The 27,714-nt window shown below is 37.3% G+C and overlaps 1 protein-coding gene across 5 annotated transcripts; it reads left to right on the top strand.

Annotated features, from left to right (window-relative positions):
- Window positions 1–23: 23 nt before the first annotated feature.
- Window positions 24–27,714, top strand: aak1b (AP2 associated kinase 1b). 5 transcript variants are annotated; one of them, XM_052567042.1, is made up of 21 exons: window positions 24–1,018; window positions 3,996–4,114; window positions 4,631–4,739; window positions 7,610–7,752; window positions 7,975–8,096; window positions 9,297–9,378; window positions 10,391–10,523; window positions 11,828–11,931; window positions 12,097–12,182; window positions 12,263–12,429; window positions 13,388–13,470; window positions 13,906–14,223; window positions 15,796–15,971; window positions 16,111–16,331; window positions 16,646–16,726; window positions 17,182–17,241; window positions 18,270–18,374; window positions 18,992–19,093; window positions 19,766–19,876; window positions 20,204–20,305; window positions 21,361–25,231. In XM_052567042.1, the coding sequence occupies exons 1-21, from the start codon at window positions 853–855 to the stop codon at window positions 21,453–21,455; spliced, it is 2,685 nt and encodes an 894-aa protein (XP_052423002.1). In that variant the 5' UTR covers window positions 24–852; the 3' UTR covers window positions 21,456–25,231. The 5 variants fall into 5 exon arrangements, with proteins under 5 accessions (XP_052423002.1, XP_052422998.1, XP_052423001.1 ...); XM_052567038.1 differs by lacking the exon at window positions 21,361–25,231 and adding an exon at window positions 26,340–27,714 and having other exon boundaries at window positions 25–1,018; XM_052567041.1 differs by lacking the exons at window positions 13,906–14,223; window positions 21,361–25,231 and adding an exon at window positions 26,340–27,714 and having other exon boundaries at window positions 25–1,018.

Raw genomic sequence — 27,714 nt, 5'->3', positions numbered from 1 at the left:
TGATAGTTTTTTAGAGCACAAGCTTCACGCTTCCGGTGTGGTTTCCGGTTAGCTGGCGCATCTGCAGCATCCGAAGCCGCAGACGAGAAACGCCATGAACAACACGCTCAGTTCTGCCTGAATTTATTTTTTTCCGATTAAAATCAAACTGCATCCGTTCACTGTTCACCGGCAGGCCACCGGCGGAGCGCGCAGATGAGATGTGTCACGCGTCTGAGCGCGTTTTGCAGGAATGCTAGCGTTAGCGCCTAGCTGAGTATTTGTTGAATTTAAATTATTATTCTTTTTCATCAAACAAGAGACGAATCAATATTATTATGGACGTTTAACAAATTAAATTATCTATTATTGTAATTAATATCGCATGTCATCTGCTTTTCTGCGAAAAGTGGGTTGTTTTTATAGGTTCTCATGAGCTGCACAGCTGGCTGATGATGGAGAGTTTGACTTTCATCCAGCAAAACAATATTTTTTCTTCGCTTAAAGTTTGAAGGTTAATTTTTCAACAGGGCTTAAATGTTTACATTGATTTAAGTATTTATATCGTGATAAGGGCCCGTGTCCCATAAAAAGACACTAGACAAACACTTAAATCATATCAGGTCATCGCTGATGGATGCTGTTTATTTGGATATACTCAACTGTGATGTATTAATTTAGCAGATATTCCTGTTGTTTTCGTTTATTAATACGTTTTTGTTGCTATACGGTTCATTTAAGCTGTGATCAGAACCAGAATTGGGGTACGAGTCCATGTTTGACAGTCACAGCTGATCTAGACCTCTAGAACCAGAACAACCAACCCACTTTCTTATAGACTCGCATAAGTAGTTAAGGGATCTGTGATACATCATGAAGAAGTTCTTTGACTCCCGGCGGGAGCTGGTGGGCTCTGGACCCGGTTCTGGAGGTGGAGCGGGAGGTTCTGGATGCTGCAGCAGTGTTGGTGGGAATTTTATCGGACGGGCTTTCACTGTTGGAAGACACCAGGTCACTGTAGAAGAAACTCTGGCAGAAGGTATGTCAGATTGATGTTTAATATTTTCCTTGCAGGCCCCTTAACACAACATTTTAGTTAACAAACAAAATAAGTATATTTAGCTTTTAGCTATACAATATTTAATTGGAAGAATTGATTTTTGAAAGTCCATTCTGTCTAAAGTTATTTTTAAAAATCCTTATCCAGGGCTCCAGACTCATTCTTTCCTCTGGTCACTATTCTGCGACTAACTTCCTCAGTTGGTCGTAGGAGCAAGTTTTTTATTTATTTATTTATTTTTGCGTTACAACATGGGATTAATCAATGCATGCTGATGAACTTTTATCATATTTTATAGTTATAAGGAAAAGAAAGTTGTCCTCATGTGAAAAACAGCAGCCACAACAGCACTTTTGTTTTATTAAATTTGTTCCTTTCTATTCGAAACATCCCCAAATGCGTTAACTGTATCATGAAATATCTTGATTTTCACCTTTATAGATTATATTGATCTAGAGTGGGTGATGGTCAAAGTAACCTAATAATGTTTGTAATGTAGTCATTTTTACCTTTAAGCTGAACTGTGTGCATGTATCTTAGACACACATTGTTCTTGCTCCATCCACGCAATAATTCTATCAGAGCATAGCTCACTTTCACTAAAATATTGAAATGCTATGCAGATTTGTAACAACAGCAAAGTGTGGTTATGCCCTGTCCTCCAGCTGAACTGGAAGTTTTGATTGGTTTTGCACCCGAGTCAGACATGTCTGTTATTGTCTGAAGCGCAGGGCTTTACTCCTCATTTGTTTTTTGTTTTTTTTGTAAATACTTTTGGTGAAAAATAAATGTAGTGAAGTTGAATACTTTAGTTTAATTTTTCTAAGTAAAGGTACCACAATTTAATTATGCTCAAGAAAATTGTAATAATGTACTCCATTACTGTGACGGAAGTATTTGTCGTTAGTTACTTTCCACCTCTGCAGATAGCCTAATTTTATCCAGTAAACATGTAGCGTGACCTAAAGGTGTACAGTGGTTAGAGGTATGAGCATGTTTGTTTTGGTGCTTTTAAATATAATTTTTTTTGGCAAAATTCACTTAGTGCACCTTTAAGACCTAAATTACTGTGTTTGTGAAGATGCTTGCAATAAATAAATGCTGTTTTGATGCTCTTTGATGTGGCACTACAGATCACTGTCAGCAGCGTGATCATCCCTACCTTTCTAGTTTAAACATGAAATAAACATGAAAATCCCATGCCTCATGTCTTCGCTCAATCTGTGTTTGAATTAAACAGCTTGTAAACAAAATGTTACCTAGCAGTTCATTTACTTAAGGAAAGTCATCAGTGTCCATGGCTCGTTAGTTCACTAGAGAAATGAAGTCTAGAAAAAAGCACTTCGTGAAATATTAGGCTGTACTCATATTTTAATTTACCCTTTAGTGATGTCTTATTTAATGCAGGTTTAAATAAATCTGTTTGGAATCAAGTTATGACAGTCACTGTGAATGAATTTATTTCAATAACAAGTACAAATCATATTTCAGAAATTAATTTAAAAACTGCGTTGAGTGTTGATTATTTTATTTTAAAAATAAATAGTAATTTATGTTTGGGCTTTGTTGTTCATTGTTACCTTATAGTAACGTAAAAGGACTTCCTATACTGCAGAGCATAAGCTGAGGTAGATTTTTATCCCTAGGAAAAAAAAACAGTTGTACCGAAACCATACCGTGACGTTAATTTTGTTTACCATTACACCCCTATTAAAAATGTGTGCTAACAATGTTTTCATGACCATGTTGCACAGCAATGTCACATGACTGTGTAACCGCGATAGAAACGATAGTCCAAATTCTCCAGTCGGTTGACAAATTTCTACCAGTTAATCTTGTCTACCCTAGTTTCCAATTTTGATAATATGAAATGTTTCTTAGCAGCATACTAAATGATTTCTGAAGGATCATGTGATAGTTATGATGCTGAAAATTCAGCCTTGCATACCAGGAATAAATTGTACATGTATATAGAAAACTATTATTTTAATATGTATTAACTGTATTTTGTGTATCATAATTTTTGATCAAATAAATGCAGCCTTTCGTGAGCATGAGACAAAACAATAAAAAAATCTTTCTGACCTCAAACTTGTGATCAGTAGTGTATGTAAATTCTAACTTGATGTTGATTCAAAGATCCATTTCTAAATGAGGAATTTAAGGGCTCAGTTTACCCCAAAACAAACATTCTGTAATTATTTCCTCTCCCTCATGTTGCTTTAAACATCCTTTCATCCGCAAAAGGAGATTTAGTTAAACATAATGCTACTTTTATATCACACTTTGAAAGTAAATGCTTTCCAGGGGCTGTTAAAGCTTTACAAATGTTTAAAAAAAGCATCTTTGTGATGTATCGATGAAAGATCATTTAAACCGGTGAACAACATGAGGGTGAGCATTCAGTGCATCATCATGAATTCACGTGTTATCGCTGATGTCAAGGAAACAAAAAAGGAAGGTTTACTCAGTTTAATTTGATTTCCAGTTCACAGATGGAGCTAGTAATGAAGTTAATGAAGTTAATAGACTTTCAGGCCTGGCGCATCTCGGACTCATCTGTCCCATTTAAACACATCTCAGCATTTTTCCTCCGCACTGCAATATAAAACCCCAATAACATCTGCTTTGCAGAGAGCTAACACTGAATGTTTGACTGTTTCTGTAGCGCTAGATCCATGATGAAATGTCTGCATCCTGCATTGAGGAATAACACCCTTCACCACGTTATGCCAACACAGCGAATCTGATGTCTGGCTGGACATATCAGCATGTACTAAAACATATTCTGTCTGTATGCTGTTCACAAACAAACAAACAAAAAAAACAGCCCACAGGTTTCCTGCTGTTTCCCTCATGGTGGCAGTGTTGTGGTATAAATATCTTCTAACTATTCCAGTCCTCAAGCTTGTTTTCAGCAAAACAGCCCAAACAACTGTGTTTTCGCCTTTTGTAGGTGGCTTCGCAATCGTCTTCCTGGTGAGGACCAATCAGGGGGTGCGCTGTGCCCTAAAGAGGATGTACGTTAACAATGAACATGACCTGCAGGTCTGCAAGCGTGAGATCCAGATCATGGTGAGTGTGATGTAATGTGTACTGTGCTTTAGCAATGATGACAGAATTGATTTCTAATTCTAAATTCGGTTTGAAATAAAACTTCCTATTCGTCAAGACAATTCTATAAAAGTATTAAGCACCTGTTTTCATTGTTGTGGCTAAGAAATGTTTCTCGAGCACCAAATCAGCATATTAGAATGATTTCTGAAGGATCGTGTGACATTGAAGACTGGAGTAATGATGCTGGAAATTCAGCTTTGCCATCACCAGATTAAATGATATTTTTAAATAGAAAATATTAAGTATTAAATAGAAAATTGTTTTTAGAATTGAAAAAAAAAAGTATAGATTTCACAAAATTTATTTTCTTTTATATAAATGCAGCATTAGTGAGCGCAAGAGACTAAGAAAGAAACATTAAAAGCGTAACCCCCGGATATTAAACATTAGTGTAGTATTCAGAGAGAAGATTTTTGTGATGTCTCAGTTTGAGCTCATTGCTTCTCTTTCTGTTCTTGGTGGCCTGTGTTCCAGCGGGATCTCAATGGTCATAAGAACATCGTAGGGTTCCTGGACTCCAGCATCACGGCTGTAGGAGGTGGAGATGTGTGGGAGGTGTTTATCCTCATGGACGTCTGCAGAGGTAAGTCTGCTCTTCAGCCCCACAATGCCTAGCTGCACACAGCCGCCTTGTGCTCTGTGTGGGAAAACAAACACACACCTTGCAAAGAGTAAACACGTACCACCTAGATGGCAAACAGTGTTTAAAACCAAGGGACTAAAAGCTACAAAACTCCAGTGTTTGCCATGGGTCTTTCCAAAGAAAAGTGAACAACCAGTAAGCTTTCCTTTTTCCAATTTTATTTTATTTAAAAGGATCTCTCAATTATTTTACACATCTAGTTGTCAGTTTTATCAGTGTTAGTGTGAAAGAAAAAGCACTTTTTAACTACAAGTGAGTTTGTCCTTGTTTATTTTATTGTTGTTTCTCGTCAAAAAACAATAAAGAACTTTGTCATGTGCAGAGCTCCGTTTGTCACGCATCTTACGTAGGTTAATAAAAGTTCTGTATGTCATGTAATATTGTTCAGTTTTATTGTTGTAAGAAAAATAATGAATCCACCATTTTCAAAGAAAGGGAAGGATGTACAGATCAAATGGTAAAAATGAAATCATGAGCAACAGATCCTGAACATCAAAGACAAATATCTTTTATTGTAATCAGTAATGATGTTGTCTCAAGTGTATTTATCCTTGGGAAAATGTCTTCATATCATCCCTAATCTCCATTTGGCAGGATTTATGCTGTTTTTATGCAATACATCCACCTGAGGGCACCCTTTAGATAGATTTCAGTCTTTCATGGTAATCTGACATAATCTTTTCTCCTAGTCTTGTTATTTCTTGAGAAAGCTTTTCATTTATCAAATTGCTATGTCATTTCCTTACAGCACCTACACAAAGGTACTAAACCTGACTGGGGCATGCGTTTTAAAAAAGTTTTCCTGTCTCTTCATCTGAAAAGCTTTCAAAGTCTGTATTAGTTCATTTTGTGCAAGATGTTATTGTAAAGCCCCAATAGGTGATGGATTCTTTGATTCTTCCAGAAGAGCTTCGAGTGCTCACAAAAGGTCAAGTGTTTGGATGTATTGAATGTGCTATTGATGTTTACAAGAAACTGATTCAGATTAAACATGCTTGTTAGGGAGTCAATTAAAGGCAAATTGGCTGGCTATCACTCTCTATTCTAATTTTATGCCTACAACAAACTTGTCCCTTTTAGACTTGTACTCTACTCTGTTCATTAACTAACTGCTTGTTTTCTTAAAAAAAAAAAAATCACAAGCTTTCCTAATCTTTTTGTATTATATCTCTTATCTTATTATGTATTACACAATTAAAAAAAGCAAAAAAGGTCTCTAACATTAGCTTCCTCTATTCTTTTTCTATTCTATCCGTTTTCTTTTTATTTAATATATATATATATATATATATATATATATATATTAGGAATAATAATAAAAAAAACCTTGCTACATGTACTGCGTTAATTTAACTGAGACTTGTTGTTAGAGCTCTTGCATATCATTGCTCTTTTGTTGATTTTGATTACTTTCACTGTTCTCATTTGTAAATCGCTTTGGGTTAAAGCGTCTGCTAAATGTAAATGATTTCTGAAGTACTTACAGATGGATTCAGGGACACATGTTTGTGGTAATATCATGAGATGTATCCAAAGGGAAATCTTTAGGTAGTGCTTTTGAAGGGTTAAATCTTTGTCACAAATCTTAAAAAAATGTATTTTAAAAGATGGCATCAAATTCTAATATGTGAGCCTGGACCACAAAACCAATCATAAGGGTCAGATTTTTGAAATTGAGATTTATACATCAGCTGAATAAACAAGCTTTCCATTGATGTGGATTGTACGGAGCCCCTAAAGGGACACATGGTGGTGGGAAAAAATTGGGGTGGGAGGAAAAAATATTTTATACAATATATTTTGTTTACAACAAAAATATTTCTACAACTTAAATGTAAATCTCAATTATATATTAACAAATAAGCACAAGTCAACCTGCATTACCAAACAAGACCACAGGGGGATGCCAAAGGACTGCATATAAGCTACAACGGATCCATTCAGAACCATTAAACACCGAAATAAAATGAAAAATGAAACCATTCTGAATGTGCAGAAACTCTGCGATCTGAAGGCAACTCAACTTCATCAGTAAATATTTCCTCTTTCAGAACAAGAAATTGTGTCTGTGTTTGGAGCATCTGATGCCAAGTGTACATAACCATGATCCTCATAAACTTCTCCAAAACACACAAGCAGCTCACTGTATACAACTACGAGAATATACTGAGCTGTGTTCAAGCAGAAATATGATGTTTTAGTGAACAGTGCGCCAACCACTCACATAAGTGACCCTGAACCACAAAACCCACTAAATATTTGGCCGATATAAAACTATTTGATAAACTGGAATCTGAGGGTTCAAAAAACATTGAGAAAATCATCTTTAAAGTTGTTCAAATGAAGTTCTAAGCAATGCATATTACTAATAAAAAATTAAGTTTTGATATATTTACAGTAGGAAATGTACAAAATATCTTCATGGATCATGATCTTTTTATAATATCCTAATGATTTTTGGTCACTCTGTATATGATCTTTTTATCACTCCATATATTAGAAAATACTGTCAAAAGTCAGAGAGAAGAAAATAGGAATAAAATATTATATAAATCAGGTGAATTGTATATGATAGATGGTACTGACAGTACAAAAAAACCCCAGATGCAAATAAACAAATTGTAATAAACACTTGAATGGATATTTGTTTTCTTCCTACTAGAAGACACGTTATGGAAGCAACGTAGAACAATAAGCATGCATGAAAAAAAACGAATGGCTGCAGTGTTATCAGTGTTATCTCATTGGTAGCATTGATTTGGTGCTGAAGTATTATAAAGTTTACTATCTCTACATTTGTTTGTGTGCAGGTGGTCAAGTGGTGAACCTAATGAACCAGCGTTTGCAGACGGGCTTCAGTGAACAGGAAGCACTCCAGATCTTCTGTGACACTTGTGAAGCTGTGGCACGTCTGCACCAGTACAAAACTCCCATAATCCACCGAGACCTCAAGGTAACTTTATTTACAGCTTTGTTTTCTCTGCTCTTCCACTCCACTCTTTGTGAGTGAATATTTCATTTTGAGTCATTGATGGAATGAATTATAGTTGACAGCCATTTGTGACTGACCGTTAGCATGGTAAAAACTTATTTCATTAGGTGGAGATGTGGTATTTTACCGGAGGGTATTTTATTTTTTCTAAAGATCACCTGTAATATCGGTCTCTCTTTGCAGGTGGAAAACATCCTCCTTCATGACCGAGGACACTATGTTCTGTGTGATTTTGGCAGCGCCACCATGAAGTTCCAGAACCCCCAGAGTGAAGGAGTGACTGTGGTGGAGGACGAAATTAAAAAGTAATTCTTTCCAGTCAGCCTGTTTCTGTGAAATTGAAATAATTTTTGAACCAGTGGCAGTCTGTCAAAAGAGATTTTACTCATAAAAATTAAGTTTTAATCCATTTCAAAACCGTTTGAAAGTTTGGGATTGGTAAGGTGAAGAAGATTAATACATATATGGAGCAAAGATACATTATATTGATTAAAAGTGACAGTAAAGATGTTCATAATGTGTATGTGTACAGTCTAGATTTCAATTTCAACTTAAAAACGTTTTTAACAACAATTTGAAAAGCAGCACAATAACTGTTAGCATTGATAAAAAGAAGAAATGTTTAATGAGCAGCAAATCAGCATATTAGAATGATTTCTCAGGGATCACTGAAGTATGTGACACTGAAAACTGGAGTTATGATGCTGAAAATTCAGCTTTGCTTCACAGGAATAAATTGCATATTAATATAGTATTAAAGGGTTAGTTCGCCCAAAAATGAAAATTATGTCATTAATAACTCACCTTTATGCTGTTCCAAACATGTAAGGCCTCCTTTTATCTTCGGAACACAGTTTAAGATATTTTAGATTTAGTCCGAGAGCTCTCAGTCCCTCCATTGAAGCTGTGTGTACGGTCTACTGTCCATGTCCAGAAAGGTAAGAAAAACATCATCAAAGTAGTCCATGTGACATCAGAGGGTCCGTTGGAATTTTTTGAAGCATCGAAAATACATTTTGGTCCAAAAATAGCAAAAACAGACTTTATTCAGCATTGTCTTCTCCAATGTTGAGTATATACTATACTAAAACTATTAGTGCTTTTTAGTGCCACTGTTTGTAACAGGATTTTACTTTAGTTGTTTTTGTAAGTTACTACTGTTTAACTGTACTATTTATACTTTAACCTCGAATTTGACATTTTAATGTATTGACATTCCTATTAACTTTTGGATGTTGACAAATTCCGTGTGATGTGCAATTGCTATTGATAAGTGTTTAGTAAATGAGTCGATGTAAATAATATTTAACACATTAGAAAACTGGCATAAAATATACTTTATTGTCTGCTTCCAATACCGCCGACATTATACTTTCATTAATTAAATAAAAAAAAAAAAAAAATAAAGTGAACTATTTATGGTCACAGATATATCATGCTTTTTATTTTTTTTAAATAACACTACTTAGATTACATTGTTTTATAAAATTGTCTGTTTTGTTTAGGTACACAACACTGTCCTATCGCGCTCCTGAAATGGTGAATCTGTACAACGGCAAAATCATCACCACTAAAGCAGACATCTGGGTAATTAAAAATATCAGAGATATAAAATCATTCAGCCATTCAGGGGCTTTATCATCCCAGTTTTGATCGATCTTCCATGCCTAAATCAACACCTGAATGGCTACTAGGTTACTGGTTATATTAATGTCAGCGTTCTAGAACCAATTACAGATTGACCAGACTTTGTATTTAACAAGTATGTGTGGTGTCAACTTTTGGTATCATATTGTATGTACCAATGGGGTTTTAAACAGTGGGTGAGGAATGGATGCGCAGTGTAAATAGAAGCCAGGTGACTGACTAAATATCAGACCTCCCTATCTCAATTCAAACAGCTGAGTCTTTTTGGCCATTTTCAAAAAAAAAATCTCTAAAGGCAAATCTCTAAAGGCACATCTTTGTGGCCAGCACCTGAACAACTAATCCTAGCAGTTACCTATACAATTCTGTTTCCATTCTATTCCATTTTATATATATATATATATATATATATATATATATATATTTATATAAACAAATAAAAAGCCCTCGCTATGTGTACTGTACTAAACTAACTGAGACTTGTCACAGTACTTGTATACTGTTGCATCTGTTGTTCTCATTTGTACAGTAAGTCGCTTTGGATAAAAGCGCCTGCTAAATGATTAAAATGTAAATGCTGGGGCTCATTAGAACAGAAGCTCAGATTTATGTGGAAGGGATAGTACTTGATGCTTTATGCATTTGGATAATGTACTGTAAGTGTAAAAGTCAGAGAGGAACAAAATTACAATTTTGGTTTTGTGTACCATAAACTTGAAATAATAAAATTCTACAGAGAGATAAAATATGTCTCTTAAAGAATACAACGAGAGTATACTGGTTTTCATGAATTGCCTTTGAATGTATTTTCAAAGTCTTTCAAAATTAGAGTAATCTGATATAAAAGGTGGAAGTAATGTTTCATCTTTATTTAAAGCTATTATATTATAAATCAAGAGTCTTTTCCCCCTTACTGTGTAATGACTCCCCCCCCCCCCCCCCTTTCTTTCAGGCATTGGGCTGTCTGCTTTATAAACTCTGTTTTTTCACATTGCCCTTCGGCGAGAGTCAGGTGGCCATCTGTGATGGCAACTTCACTATTCCAGACAATTCTCGGTACTCCCAGGACATGCACCGTCTCATCCGTGAGTATTGCCTCTCTCTGCTCATGTCCCGGCCGCACTAGGTTTCTGTCTCTGTCTCACCACTGGCTCAGTATGGCTGTGGGTTGCACTTGAAAGTTATAGTTCAGCCAGAAGTGACATTTTTTATAGTAATTACTCGTGTAATTTCTTTCCTCCATTGTCCACAAAATTGAAATCCTTGAAAATCCTCATCATTAATGAAAGCAAATGTGACTCATTAGGAAATTAGATTACTTGTGCAATCTAAAATCTCAAAGCAATCACTGTAAAAGTCAGTTGTATGCTATATATATATAGACTTCTGAAGATATGAAATAGCTTTATGTTAGTAACAGTAAAATATAAATCAGTATCTTCTCCTCTTGTACAGTAGATGGGCGAGTGCGGTTGCAGGCGGCTAGAGACTTGTGTGCGGGATGTGGGAGAATAAGGGTGTACTCAGACTAGACAATCTTAAAGGGTTAGTTCACCCAAAAATGACGTTCCAAACCTGTAAGACCTCTGTTCATCTTTGGAACACAGTTTAAGATAGTTTAGATTTAGTCTGAGAGCTTTCTGTCCCTCCATTGAAAGTGTGTGTACGGTATACTGTCCATGTCCAGAAAGGTAAGAAGTAGTCCATGTGACATCAGAGGGTCAGTTAGAATTTGTTGAAGCATCGAAAATACATTTTGGTCCAAAAATGACTACTTTATTCAGCATTGTCTTCTCTTTCGGGTCTGTGGTGAGTGCGACTGCTGTAACTGTTGAAGTACGATGCTGCGGACGTGTTTTCTTGGTTTTTGGTGCATCAGAACCCAGCACTCCACGTTTTATATGTCTCTGACACAGCCACTTCAGGTCTTGCAGTCTCCCCTAATGAGTTGAATAAGTTGTGTTAATTGAGGGAGACATAAAAAATGTGCAGGGAAGGGGGTGCACCAGGACAGGTTTTAGAACCACTGCACTAGAAGCCACGCACGGGCATTGTTCATTTAGCCATCCCTGTCTCGGCTGGAAGAGGTGGGCCAGAGTGTGATTCAGTTATATATTTGATGACGCCCATCCTAAGCAAATACTGATCAACATTCCACACCCTCTTGTGACTCGTGGCTTGTCTGTATGTGTATTCGGAGCCTGTGAGCAATTAAGACTCATTTTTGGATGAACTATTCTTTCAACTTCCTTGTATCAATAAACACTCTAAACACTAAATACCGATCATCTGCTCTGCTCTTCTTCTGTCGGTCACATGGTGACACTCAGTCTCTGTTTCTCCTGCTCTCCCTCCTCTTTCCTTCTCTCTGTGGTGGTGATTTTGTCAGGGTACATGCTGGAGCCTGACCCTGATAAGAGGCCTGACATTTATCAGGTGTCCTACTTTGCTTTCAAACTGGCCAGACGGGACTGCCCTGTCCAAAACTTTAAGGTTAGTCTTTTTTTCCTTCCTCTCCTCCGCGGTCACTCTCAGCCTGTTGTTGGGTCAGTGCTTTTACTTCAGGGATCAGTTGCTGGATTGGGTGCTTGTGTGTGTCAGCCTGTAGGAATGCCTGAAATCATAAAAACAAGACTAATCTGAAATATGTCCCCCCAGAATTCTCCCATTCCTGCTCAACTTCCTGAGCCAATCCGAGCGAGCGAAGCAGCCGCAAAGAAGAGCCAAGGCCAGACCAAGGCGAGGTATTTGTTCAGAGACTCCATAGTCCTCTGTGGTTGGTAAATTTAACCTGAAATTTGTGTCTCCATGTTTTGTCTCATAGACTTACAGACCCCATTCCCACCACTGAAACATCCATCACCCCACGCCAGCGGCCCAAAGCAGCACAATCCCAGTCCCAGGCACTAGGGGGCATCTTGCCCATCCAGCCTGCTGCCCTGACCCCACGCAAGAGAGCTAACATGCCCGCTGGGGCTGCCCAGCCGATAGGTACCAATATTATGAACTGTTCTTCAACACCTACATGTATGTGAGCATAAAATACACTTACAGCTACAGTATGCCACCTCTGAACCAATAGAAGAACTGAAACGTAATAGCTTTCTTGTTTGTTTCTGAATTTGTGTAATAAATGTTCGTCTTACCATAATGAACATGCTATTCACAGATTTATAGTAAATATTAAATTCTTATTTGAAATAATAGATAGATGTAGATATTGCGTTGTTGAAGTCCTAGTTTACAGTAAATGCTGCTCCGCACAAACTGTTATCATCTACATGTGTGGAGCATCTCAAACTCCATCTCTGCATATTGCAGAGTTGGGTTTATTATAAAACACATCTGGGAAGTCAGCGTGCGCCATTTAATATGATTTGTATGGTAAATACTTTTAAACCCACACAACACAGGAGAATACACCAATGTCTTTCTCGATATGCGAACTGTTCATCGCAATTTCAAGAGAAAAACTCATTGCCTCAAATTTTTGTTGAGAAGTAAAGGCCAAATTTAAAGTTAAGGGAAAATTTAAATTAAAGGTTTAAACAATATTAAACTAGGATTAGATTGCGCAGTAAAGTGTAAAGACAATCGTCAGGCCATCAGGCGCCCTCTGCAGGCAATTGTTATAATGCATAAATTACTTTAGTTCTATTGTTTATAATACATTATGTATTTTAACAATTTATTTTTCTTTTGATACTTTATTTGAACCAATTAGCATTGCCTCATTGCTATTATATATGCATTTTGAGTAATTTTAAAGGCTATTTTAAAGGCTATTTAGATATCTTTGTATTATTTATATAAAAACAAAACTGTTACTGTAACACCCCTAATAATTTTTTTTTATAAGTTTGACTGATTTCTTTTATGAGATATTAATATTCATTCAACATAAAAAAAAATATTAAAATTGCACCATTGTTTTCTGTATGTTTCTTAGCTGTCAGCTTGAACTTGGCTCAGCCGGCTGCAGCGCTACAGTCTCAGAAAGCCCAGGCATCTCCGGCTCCTCAGCAGAAAACGGTGAGGCTCTTTAATTTGTTTGTACTCCACTGCATTAATCAAAACCTACAATGCTCAGCTCTTTTTAATTTTATAGTCTATTACAGAGCAGGAATTTTAGGATAACAAAAATAATTTTGGATAAGGAAGATAAAATGGCATAAAAGCAGTGTAATGCTGTTCTAATTTAACTTCATGAAATTTAATTCCATAACAGATTGTGTTATTTCAAAGATTACTGATTTCCAGTTTGTAAGAGGTACAGATAGGCCCACCTCAAACTCACTTATTGATTGTGAGAGATACCAATCTTTTTTCAAGTCTGGGTGTCACTTTATTTGAATTAATGTACATTTCTGTTCCAGCCTGTAGATTGCATTTATTAAACTAAAGTAACTGTGATAGGTAAAGGTCACATTTATGGTTCACATCATAGTATGGTTGTCTGTGTGACAGCCCGTGCAGCCCATCCCCATCACAGCTGTGCCTGCAGTAGCAGGAGGGGGTGTTCCAGTTGCAGCTGGCAGTCCCGCCCCTCAGAAAGCTGTAGCCACTCCTCCTCCATCCAGCCCCGCCCCACCCACCGCACCTGCACGGAGTGCCCGTCGTAAGCAGGCATCTGTGGCTCTGCAGCAGCCGGTGCCCATCCAGCCCAGTGTTACTCAGCCGCCTGCGGCCCCGCCTCCAGCACAGGCTGAGCCTGCAGCAGTGCCGCCCACTGTCCAGCAGCCAGCACCTCAATCCCAAATCAGCCCAGAGAAGGCAGAGGAGAGGGTAATCACCTCCATCGTGTGCATGCTGCTCTGTCCTTCAGATAGATTCACTAATGATGCACCTTATGAAGGGGCTGTGCCTTATCAACCATTGTGTTGCCTCCATCTGTCCATCATTGGTTTATTTTGGATCATTATAGATTGTTTTGATTTTTTGTGTGATATTTGTTTGCTCATTTTGGTTTATTTGCTCTTCAGATTGTATAAAATTTGTGACCAACAATGTTTTTGTTTAAATAATTAGAATTGCAGGCTTTCAGTTTTGATTTGCTGAAGTGTTGTTAATTTTATGGTTTCTAGCATTGATGCGCGGGGTCAATGTATTAATAACCCACACCCGACCGATGTTTTCAACTAACCCGCCCGCAACTCGGACCACAAAAAAAAATAAAAATAATATTGAACCCGACCTGCTTCCTGACACGCATTTTTAAAAAGTAGTAAATGCTCATCATAGCGTCATTGGTCCATAGGAACGTAGGCAAAACGAACTAGGCGAAAAAACAACAAAATTTTTTTTACTTAAAATAGTCTAGTCTGGCTATGTCCATTTGTATGTTTCTTCAAGGTCAGCAGACATTGAGGCTTGGGTTTGTTCCGATCCGAGCTCGTGAGTGGAGAGCGCATTTCTGAATATCCCGATCCGCTCGCTCATTCCGTGGGGTCTTGCTCAACCCAGAATGGCCTGCTGGTTCGAAAATATGCAAGGATTAATTTTATTGTTTAGTAATAAACTGGTGTTTTCTGTGTTGCTGCAAAGATGAATTTGACAATGCAGACTCGCCATGAACGCCAGAGAGAAATGCACATTTCATATGGATTACATCATCAGAGAGTAGCCCATTTATTTTGGTTTGAATATTTTAGTTTAAAAGAAGACATTTCAAGCTCTCTGTAATATATAGCCTATATTTCTCAAATCTGTGAGGCACACGCTGAGTTTAGTTCACATGCGATGCATATATTTGCTTCTAATTTATTAAATACGGGCAACTGATAAAACATGGATCAAAATTAAGATACAATTAATACAAAACGAAAATCTTTTAAAAAACAAAACTTAATGAAGTCCAGAAAATCACGTTTTACCAAATTTTATCTTTGCCGCCTCCATCTCTACGTGCAGTGTGTTCTTGATGAAAAAAATAGTTAAAAATATTTACATTGTGAAATATTACAGTTTAAAATGACACTTTTCATATTTTATAAAAATGTATTCCTGTGGTGGCAAAACTGAATTTGTAGCAGCCATTACTTTAGTCTTCAGTGTCAAATTATACTTCAGAACAGCATTTATTATTATATTTAAATAACCCCAAACTTTTGAACACGAACCACCAACCACCAAGCAATATTGGAGTCTGACAACAATTTTGTCTCAACAATTTTTTATAGACAAATGTTGGGAATTATGTATCAGTTTTTAATATTTATTTCTTATCTGTATTCACCTTTGGTTTTTTGGAATTCAATTCATTAAATTCATGCCATTTCAGTGCATCTAAATAAAAGTTTCTAATAAAATCTGAATTTTAAGAGTTCATACTTGCTTATCATGCTGTCTTTTCCTCAGCCTGTAGCCCCTGGCCTTTCCCAAACTCCTCCTTCGTCCCCGAGGACGGCCCAGAAAGCGGGGCACAGACGCATCCAGAGTGATGTCACACACAGCGCTATGTTCGGTGTTCCGGTCAGCCAGTCCACTCAGCAGCTGCAGGCGGCCACAGCAGAGGCCAGCCTCAACAAGTCAAAGTGAGAAATCTAATGTATAGATGTAGTGAGAGACACTGCTATTATACTCCCTACTTAGCTAAAAATAAATCATTTGACATCTTTGAACCTACTTAAATCTATTGTCTGTGCACTTGTTTCTTAATTTGGGCAAAATTAGGTCAGCCAGTGCCACCCCATCCAACTCTCCCCAGTCCTCCCAGCAGAGTGTGTACCAGCCTGCACAGCAGGGCAGCACTTCTGGTCCTCCAGCTCCTGCCTCGGCCTCTAGCCTGAAAAGCCCCCCTGACCAGCCCACCTGGAATCCCTTTGGTGATGACAATTTTTCCAAACTTACAGCTGACGACCTGCTCAACAAAGACTTTACCAAGTTAGCTGACGGTAACTTTACTTTCTCACAGACTGCTGTATTATCTTATTACATCCTACACTATATATATATGTGTGTGTGTGTGTGTGTGTGTGTGTGTGTGTGTGTGTGTGTGTATATATATATATATATATATATATATATATATATATATATATATATATATATATATATATATATGCATTTGCAAATATACACAACTACATAGATTATATATAAATGTGTGTGTGTGTTACTGCATGTTGTACTATGCATTGGTGGGTGTGTGAGAAATGAATTTTGGAATTGAATTATCAATGTATTAAAGTATTCCTGCTGTTTGCAGAACCGGTTGAACCTCTGATTGCAGCTACTGAGAGTCTTATTCCTGGGCTGGAAGCTGCAGAACCTGCTCCTCCATCCTCTGGTAGGTGTACTGTCAGCACTAAACTAATGTTCCACTCTTACATGAATGGAACTGAATTGAATTCACTTAACAAATATAAATCATTGTGAATATATTGTAGATGACCCTAATAAACTTTAATGGTGACATGGCTTCTTTTTTTTGTCTGTATTTGGCCATTGTTATTCTGTTCATTTTCTGTCAATCTCTTAATCAATCACTTAATTTCTGTATCATTTATGGCCTCCCACAATGTATGATGACACATGTTCAGTGCATCTGAGCTAGTCGAACTGCAGGAATCAGCAGGAGACTCCTGTTAAGATGAATCAAGGCCCACCAGTTACCTCAGCATCCCTGCTGAGTCCACCTGCTTCCTTTGTTTAAACTGATGTTCAGCATTTAATGCCACCTAATTCCAGCAATTCTTGACCACTGTAGTATTTTCAATTTTCTCTTTCTCTGCTCTTATATAGTTGAAAGACCTGTTGACATTCTGGGCTTAGAACTGGGAGCTGGTTTGCTAGCTGTACCAGGTAATCTATAGGTCCATGCCAGCTTTATGTGACCTCTGTGCACCTTAGTGGTCACCACACACTGAGGTACACACTCCACAATATCAATGCTTTGAAATGTTGTGATTCACAGTAACAGTTTTGCTACCAAAGGCAACACTAATGTACTATTTAACACTTTTATATTTTCCAACAATAAACCTGTCACTCTTTGGCCTTTTCTAGTAATTATATATATATATATATATATATATATATATATATATATATATATATATATATATATACGTATATACATATATATATGTATATATGTGTGTATATATATATATATATATATATATATATATATATAAATAATAAAAAAAGTAATTAAAAGCAAAATAACAACTACGAATGGAAAAAAGAAACAAAATATAAATTATATATTACATCTGTTTGTGCTTTTTCAGATATTCAACAGCATCAAGTAAATATTCAGAAATTGGAAAATATACACAACTAAGTAAATGCAAAAAAAGTTACTGAAATTGTCACGTGATATCATACGTTAATACTGTTTGACAAGAAAGACATACCAATACATTTTATTGGTTTATTTTTTTGTGTATCTTCAGGCAAACTTTGTGTTAATGTTTGATTTGTTGATTTTTGTCCTACTTACTGCATTTACTACATCAGTACTGCATACTTAGACAAGCCATCCTACCTCTAATGATTTTTGTTTATCCCATTCACTTTTAAAGTTCAAAATACTTTATTGTCATTCTAGTCAAACAACAAACAATGTACAGCAGAACAAAACTGCATTTCTCCAAAACCACTGCTGCTTTTACATTGTTCTCTACCCGTTTTGTGCAGTGTATAATTTAGACCCATCGATAATTCCTCAGCTGCTTATTTCTGTTTGTTAAAGTTTTTCTTTTTCTAATCATCAGCCTGGCTTTCAAATCCCCCATTGTCATTTCACTTTACTCCCAGTTTCCACACGCTTGCATTTCTGTGTTTATTCTGGCTAACACTGGCTGTTTTCCCTGGCTGGCTTACAGAGAAGCTGATAGAGGGCCTGAAGTCTCCAGATACTTCTCTCATGCTGCCTGATCTTCTGTCCATGGCTGACCCTTTCGGCAGCTCCATGGATGACAGTAGAGATGGTAACAGCTTTTGCTGATTCTCTCTCTCTATGTGCTTTTCTTTTACAAAAGCTAAACTTTAACACTGTCCTGTTCTCTGAGACAAATTAAACATTCCACTTTTTGTTGTTTAATGCAGATCAAGCCAGTTCCTGAATTATTTGTAATAGCTTACAATTTTGTATTTTTGCCACATGAAATTTAACTTGATTTATAAATGTTGAGATCATGTGAAATCAACACACAAAAGGCTTGGACAACAGTCAGATTAGTTTAAGGGATTGCATTGGTAGAAAAAGCAGAGGTAAATATTGCTTGGTGATGGGTCCTAGAAATATTGTGTATATCAAAAAGATAAGGGGGCCAAGTACCGAACCCTGAGGTACACCTGTTGTTTGTCGATATGACATGCACACCTCTTCTTTCCAAGATGACTCAAAGCATCTGTATATCATGTAGGGCTCAAAGTAGCGAAAGGAAGTGTTTATGATGTCCAAGTCTCTGTGTTGAAGGCATCGTACAAGATCCAGCAGAATGAAACACAAATCACTGGTTTGAACATTATGAAAGATACCAGTGATTTGATGTAATGAATACATTTATTAATTTTTTCTTTTCCCACTCTGTCTTATTCCCAGTCAAAACGGAAGTGTGTTTGGACTCTCTGATTCCTGGCTTGGAGCCCCCTCAGACTCAACTGCACCCTGTGGAGGCTGAACCAGCATCATCAGCACTGGCAGGTACAAATATGCATCAGAGACAGATGAGCCTAAGCCTAGCATTTTATCACCTTGTCAAATACATAAGTGGTGGCAGAATGTTTTCTTTGTGTGAAGAGATTGGTCGAGACTAGCTGATTTCAAATTTAAAAAACAAGGGATACTTTTCCCCCATATTAAGGATGCAGAACATTGTACTTTAAGCAGGTAGATGCAGAGATGCTCAAAGGGGTCATAAAATGTTCACTACACTATTGACTGGACCTTTTTTACCAATGAAATTTAGCTAGTTTGACTTTTAAAATTTAGAAAAAAAAACTTTCCAGACCATATTTTTCAAACCGAGTGCAAAAAAGGCACTTTTTGAACCTCCACAGCTTTCTGACAGATGTTAAACACATGACTGTCTGCATTTTCACGTCTGTAAGGCCTGTTTGGTGTCCAGATGGGACAGGACAAACTTTGTTTGACTCAGCAAACCTAAAAATACAGCAAAATGTTCCAGTTTCATTTTGAGAGTTGGAAAAGAGTAGGAAATGGTCGTACCAAAAAGTCAAATTTAGTTTTCACAAAAACCTTGAATAAGATTAAAAGTGGATTTCATAAGATACGACCCCCCTGATTTTTTTTATGTAGATATTAACTTTAAAGTTTTCATGTGTTTCCCTGGTGCTGCTCCCCACTGTGCTGTAGACCCTCTAATTGGAGACGACTCCTTGCTGGGCTGTTCTCTCCCCTCTGGCTCTGCCTCATGTCTGGATGACTTTGCGCCTGTCTCAGGAGGCTCTTCCCAGAATATACCAGGTACAACATATATCACTTTTTTTTTTTTTTGCTGGCATTTATAGCCTATGTGACCTGGTGAGGCATGTAAAGAGCTTTGGAATGGAACTGTTAAGTGCATTTTATTAAAAATGAAAATAAAATATTAACACACTACATACACTTTCTAGACATTTGTTTAGGTTTGGTAAGAGTGTCGGCCAAAAAACATTAATGTGATTGTTTCAGTGTTGACATCATGCTAACAGTGCTGTCTTTTTCTCACCCTTCTGTGTCTCTCCCTACCACCACCCTCTTAAATCTTTTACCCGTGAACTATCATTTGCCCCAACCCTCATCGCCTCTCAGCTGCAGACTGTTTGATCTCAGGCTTTGAGCCTCCTAGCACTCAGACGGCCAATGAAGATGAATTTGACCCCATACCAGTAATGGTCTCCAAAAACTCTCAAGGTGAGCTTTAGGAACCTTTTTATTTTTTAAGAAGATGATCAAGTGGTCAATTTGTGTCTTGCTCTCATTTTAATGACAAGCAGTTAGTTCATTATCTGTATATGAGAACTGTATAGTTTTGAGCACATTCTTTGTTTGATAGGTTGAATTAAACAGAAATGAGATTAGTTATTTTGCACGCTTTGCATACTAGGTTATAGAAATCCTTTAGAAATTCTATTTCCACATTTCATTTCATTCCAGTAAGGAGTATTAAAGTACTTGAAGTATTTTAAAGTGAGCACCTGGTCCTAAGTATATGCTGAAAAAATATATATATTTTTTTTCATTTTATACAGTTTATTGAAAATTGTTGAATGTATATCTTCATCTCTACATTGCCAGTCTGTATTTTTTTTTATTTAGTCCTCTTAATAGTTACATAGTAATACAGTTCATTTTGGGTTTGACATAACAAAAGTACTTTACTTGTGATTGCAATTAATTTATAACAGAAAAGGAGTTTGTTTTTATTATTTGGCAGTATGTATGTTAGTTTCATATACTGTATTAATATCAGTTTTTTTTAATTAATTATTTTAATTGTAGTAATTTTATTGTTTTGTGATTGTTTTTTTTTAAAGATAATTCTTTTAATTTAGTTGTCAATGCAGCATGTTATTTTTATCTCATGTCTATTTAATTTCAGTTTTTAGGAGTTTTTCATTAACAATAACGACACTGAGAAAAAAAAAAAGCTTATGTTTTTTTGCCCTGACTTGATTGAATTCATCTCATATTTTTATATGTTCCCAGAGGTCTTTAACTGAATCAAATACCATCTATAATTCCTTCATAGTTTATTTGAAAGAAATCCCAAAATCTTTACGAATCCCAACCCTAAATCATGTTCCCTCGTGACAGTCTCTCTTGACTTTTTGTGAGCGTTAACTTACCGTTGTGTCTCTCTCTCCCTCTCTTTTCTGCTGTCCCCTTCCTCGGCCTCTCCTTGTCTTAATTTGGCTGTCCTACCTTTCCTTCACCCCTAACCTTCCTGTCAATCTGGCCTCTTTTAGGAGGTCACTCTCGCAGCAACAGTGGCAGCTCTGAGTCCAGCCTGCCCAGCCTGGCCCGTTCCCTGCTGCTGGTGGACCAGCTCATCGACCTCTAGACCGTACAGATAATTCCTGCAGTGCTGAAGATGACGCCATCCGCTGTAGTCTTCTGCCTTTAACCATGAATCCCTCCTGCTTTCCTTTATCCTGTCCTCCACCGACACTCTTTTTCATCGTCCATTTCCCTCTTTAATCGGTTTTTCATCATTCCGTCGCTTCAGTTTCTTCCTGTTCATCACATCTTGTGTTTTATTTCTTTCCCTGCTGCTGTTGTCCATCAGTTGTCGTCATCATCCCCATCATCGCTCATTTGATTTGACACACTCAGCTTTGCTCTCCTGCACCATGACATTTATCTCCCTGATGAGTTTACGTTCAACTTGTTTCTTACAAGTCTGGTGCAACCTTTTTCTAGGGGCTCAAAATCCAGTTTCCTCTGGCATCCATATCTGTGCTTCCTTTGGACATGCATATTTGACTGTCACACATCTCATCTGCCTCGCAGTCAAGAGTGCAAAATCGTTCTTCTCTTTGGTCTTTTGCTGTGTCTTCAGTATTACTCATGAAACCCGTCTCGAGATTAAACTGACATGGGTTTAGACTCATGCAGTTGGCTCCTTCCAGACCAAAATTAAAGTACAAAGTGAACCAAATGTTTACAGACAGGAGTATTTTCGCTGGATGTTTACAGACCGGCAGGTAGGCAACACAGCTTGTGAGAATTTATCTTTGCCCAGACTGACCGCAGGGTACGAACGGATCATAATACTTCATGTAGAGTGATTTCAAATCTTTAAATCTGACTAGAAGCTCCTCATTGCCATTAGTGGTACTTGTTCGCCATCTCACGACCTCCATATCATCATTCCTCTGTTATTTCTTTGTAAATAGCTCTATTGATGTTGTACGTTGGCTCGAAGCAATGTAAATTGTTGTATATCTGCATCATCTGACTCTCCCGCCCTCAACAGTGATTTGTTCCCCCTGTGTATAAAGCATCTGGTCCAAATGTCCAGCAATTCCTTCAGAGATGCCCGTATTACCCCATAGTATACATCATTGTGAGATAATTTAAAAGAAATATTTCATATACGGTTAAGATTCTATGTGAATATGAATAGAATGGTAGAGAATGAATGTATGAATTGAGTATTCATATATAAATGCAGATATGTGTATACGAAACCTATTTAAGAGAAAACTTTATCTCTTTGTTCTGTGTGTTGAGACGTGTTTGCGAATGTAAATTGTCGGTTTCATCTAACGGCCAAATCGTCATTGCTGAACAAAGTCAGTTGAGAAAAGAGGACAATCTTGAAGCATGGTTTGACGGCATTCGTGTGCAAATCGACTGGATTTGTTTTCAGTTTGCGTTGCCTTTTATTCTCCGATGTATATAATTGACAAAAACAGGTTGTAGTCTTGAGGGAAAAAATACTCTACGGTCCTCAATGCTGTACGTATACAATCCATCCTTGAATCTACTGCCCGATGCCATGCTTTCTTGCACAGTTCTCGTGAATCAGACGCATATCGAAGCATGGCAGTGTTTATCAATATGAAGTTAAGACATGTCTGTGGCCAATCTTCATATCAGTACTGTACGTATGTGTTTGCGTGTATGTGTGGATGTGCAGTAAATAAATAGCTAGTCTTAGGTGTTGAAAGTGGTGAGGTCGTTCTGTCTTTGACATGGTTTATCTGCTTCGTTCGAACAGCTGGACCCACAGCAGGCACCTCTGTTTCAAGCACAGGTTCTCTTTTCATTCACTGAGAGTTATAAGACTGCTCAAATTAAGAGCATGGAAAATCGCTTTAATGCTGTACGGTATTAGCAGAATCTCAATCAGTGTCTGACACATTAGGTGTTTCTCAATGTCAAGGAAGGATCCTCGGAAGCCAGTATTTCGGGGATGCTACGTCATCGACATCCGTCGAAGGACTGTTCCAATGTCGAGGATCCTCGGAATTTCAACCAAGGACTGAGTCCTTCGTTCGAAGAATATCCCATACACAGGAAAGGATGCATATGTGTATCCTTCGTGCTCTTCGCGCTCTCAAATCACCCACAATCCTATGCGCGCAAAAATTAAAAAAATGTCGAACGTTAACGTAGTCAGAGCGTTAACGGTTTTTATTTACGTTACCAAACATTTGTTAGAACTGTAGTAAATATAAGTAAAGTTTGACGTTTAAATGCCAGTACAAATTACTACTTTATTGATATTATAAATTATACAAATACAAATGGTTAACTGAACCGGACCTGTCATTTAATAATTGGTTGCGTCATCGGCATTTCTTTTCTAAATAACTAGTTAAGTTGTCCAAAGTAATTTAATGATACCATTCACAGCGTTATTCAAACAGACCTTTTCACTGAGGTAATGACGCAATTACGTGCACTTGCTAGCCTTTTCCATTTACGTGTTCTCCGTATGCTAAAGAGGAGTCTCACCTTTAGCCTCTGAAGGAAGTGACTTGGAAGGATCAGTCCTACCAAGGAAGTATCCTTGACATTGAGAAATGCTTTGTGTAAAACCAAGTTCTTTAATCAGGTCGAACCCCCCCCCCCCCCCCAAAACCACCAGCTTTTTGACATTGCTGAATCTGTAAATGCCATTGAAATGAGTTCTATCATAAGGGCAACAGAAGTAGGGCTGGGCGGCCCCATAGAGATTTCCCATACTGCTTACTGTTAGATTAAATATGAACGACTTTTCCCATGCTGTCGAATTTGACTTGCATGATCACATTATTATTTTAATAATAAATAGCATAAATATATATAACATATCTTAGGCTCACCAAGGTTGCATTTATTTGATTAGAAATACTGTAAATCTGAAATCTGTTTTAATATATTTTAGAGTGTCATTTATTCCTGTGATGGCAGTTGAATTTTCAGCATCATTATTACAATCTTCAGTGTTGATCATTGGGTAATCATTCTAATATGCAGATTTGATTCTCAATAAAAAATATTATTATTATTATTATCAATATTAAAAATAACGTTGATGTCTTTCCGTGGTTGAAACACTGATTTAGCAGTTACATGAGGCATGAGATGTTCAATCATGTTTATTCACGTTAAAACTAGTCGTACAGAGGAAGGAAACGGCTCTATACAAATACGTATACCATTACACCCCTAATATACACACACACACACACACACACACATTTTTGATTTCCAACTAATAAATGTATTGTGACACACACCTTAATGTGATATAGAAGTTTTTAGTTTTCCCGCCCACCCTAAAGTTCTGTAATTAAAACAAAGCAACAAGATGAGAAAACCATGAACGTCAAGCTCATGTTGGCATACAAAAACTGTGGCTATTTTACGCGGCGTATTGTTAGGTTGGAGGCATTGGCGAAAACCTGCAGAACAGCACTGCACGTCAGGAAAAGAGATGCTGCTGGGGCTCCGTTACTGATATTTGTTGTTGACAGTGTCGACTACGAGATCGTTCTATACACTGGCCTCTCCTCTGTACAGCCGTCTGCAGACTCTCATGTTAACCTATGCAATCCTAATGCTTCATCTTGTAGTTCTCAGTAGAGGTCTTTGCCCCGTGGGTAGTGTTTGACTTGTGGTGTTGTGCAAAAATCAAAGATTCCTTTTATGTGCTGTTTTTTTGTTCAGAGAAAAACGATATTTATGACCATGTTTATCCCCGGAGTTGGAACCTCATTGGTCTCTGTAGCAAACACCCTCAGCCCAGTGTTAGAACAGTGATGGGTTCATGTGCACCTTCTATTTTTGTGGAAACCAATAAACAAAGAAAGGGGTGTTAAATAAACATGTAAATGTGAATGTAAATTGTGCCGGTGTTCATTATTTATTTGTTGAAACAGCACTCTCAGCAGCCTTCTAAATGTCAACCACTGTTGAACTATTATTTCTGTTTATTATCTTTGTTTATTATTTATATTAATTTAATATTTAATATTTTAAGTTGATAATAATAATGTAATATATAAGTATGAAATGTTGTTGTAATATTTTTATTAGAATAGCTGTAGTAGTAGTAATCAAATACATATTTATATAAAAAATACAGATTAAAAAAATATTTGTTTAAATGTAATTATAAATAATACAATTTTCAAATTAAAAAAGAAATATATATATATATATATATATATATATATATATATATATATATATATATTTAAAATGTCAATGTTTTATAATGATTTACACAATTGAATTGTATTTTAGCCTTAAGAGTTTGTCGCTCTGTTCAACAAAAGAGAAAAATGGGGCCATTTGTTTTAATTATTAAAAACTGTATAAACTATGTTGAAAAAATATTTAGCATGAAATCAAATACAACTGCTATCTTCACCATAATTTTTTTTAACCATTTTAATCCGTTTACGTATTTTAAACATTTTTATGAAGGAAAAACATTTATCTTTTCATATTTTTTTTTATTTTTATTTGTATGGTGATCCTCCGGCCACTTACACTGCCTTGTCTTCTCCAGGTAAGATTTCTTCTTTCATGTTGAGGCTGTTGTCCGTCACCTTAGGGGACATTCTACAAAACCTCTTTCAAAGACATCTAGGTTCTTTTAAAAAAGATCCTAAAAGATTCTACTTGTTGCAGCAAAACGACATATTTCAGCATTTTAACATGAAGATAAAGTCTTTATATCCTAATATAGCATTTATTATAAATGTATGTCAACTCTGCAGGTTGAGGGGGTTGGTTAAATGTTTGTGACTGTAGGTAACGGGATGTTTCGAACAGAATCTTGAGATTTTTGTCATTGGTACACTGCAGTTTTATGGGGAAACGCTCATCAGTGGTGTTGACTGTTGAATGTGCCGTTGTTAAAGACCTTAGGTAGACATGTAAACAGCATTTAAAAATGTAATCTCCACAGTGAGTCTTTAATTTGTCTGCTTATTCTCTTTTGCAGAAGATCTGCCTAACATCAACGGCTACGATTCTTCATCAGGAGCCAGGAACATCCAGAGCTCAGAGGTTCCTGCAGAAGAAGACGAGGTTCTGCACGTGTGCGGTGGCTCAAAGCTTCTGCTGCTGGACTCCAAGCTCCTCAACACTACGTCTTTCAAACTCTCGCCATCGTCCTCCCCAGACGTCTTCTCAAAAGCTCCATTCCCTGGGTGTGGACGAGACGGTAGGGACATCTTCACCGGTGTGCCATTTCCCCAACTTCAGCGAGCCCATCCGCAGCCTGACGTCTTCCTCCAGGCCCCGTTCTGCAGGAGGAATGATCTGTCTGGATCGCAACATGTAATGAGGTGCTCGAATGGCAAGGAGCCCATCCGGTCCCATCCACCCGCGCACAGTCAAATCCGGTTTCCGCGTTGCGTCGAGGCTCCAATGCCCCAGCAGCCCATTGCTGCCCACCGCGTGGTCTCCAGCGTGGGCCAGCAGGCGGCTGTGAGCTCCGTCCCCGTAGGCCCACTTCATTCTTGGACGGTAGGTGTTCGAGCAGTGATGGACCCATTCCTGGCAGCCCCATTCCATCCTCGGGGCCCATTGGAAAAGCCTTAACATTTGAGAAAGTCACTAGCGCCCCGTCCGGTTGCCCCAGTGCTTGGACGTATCTGTGGAGGAAGCAAATCTGGCGTAGTCTATCATAAAATGACGACCTCAGTCCTCGTGATGCCATCTGGCATCACCGCAGCACTTTAGCTCAGCTTCACTACGATGTTCTTCCTCTGTGCATCGCTTCATCAGACATTTAGAGAGGGATTTCATCTTTTGATTATGATATACATTCATGTATTCATCCATTTCTTTTCTTAACCGTTTTAGTTTTTTTTAATATCATACATAGTAAACATTTTCTTACTTTTTATAGTGAGTCCAGTATTAAAAAGGACAGCAAATGTGAAAATGATGGACCTTTGTAACTCTCAGTTTACTAGTGTTTTTGTCTAAGACAGTGGCTGAGAGGAACAATTCAACGGTTTTTAGGCTTTTCAAAGTACTAACTTACCTTGTTGAGTCTAAAAGTTGGAAAAAAAATATCTAAAAACTGATGACAGAATTCCAGTGAGGCCTTATGACAGATAAAAATTGGCTGGAGAATCACATTTCTTTGCTGTTCTTGTCTCTTTCTTGATCCCAAGGTACTGTAGGTGCTCCAAAGCTGGACTGGAATAGACTGTAAGTAACTGACAGTCAGATCCACACCGTCTAAAGAGGTGAAACAATTGAAGCACTTTTACAATCTGTAATAGTGGATATAGTAGTTTTGCTATATTAAAATCTGCTGTATATTCACTGTATATACTTTACATGATAAATCCTTTGTGTTAAAA

This window comes from Carassius gibelio, chromosome B10, assembly GCF_023724105.1.
Source record: "Carassius gibelio isolate Cgi1373 ecotype wild population from Czech Republic chromosome B10, carGib1.2-hapl.c, whole genome shotgun sequence".
Taxonomy (NCBI): Eukaryota; Metazoa; Chordata; class Actinopteri; order Cypriniformes; family Cyprinidae; genus Carassius; species Carassius gibelio.
This window is presented reverse-complemented; position numbering and strand designations above follow the sequence as displayed.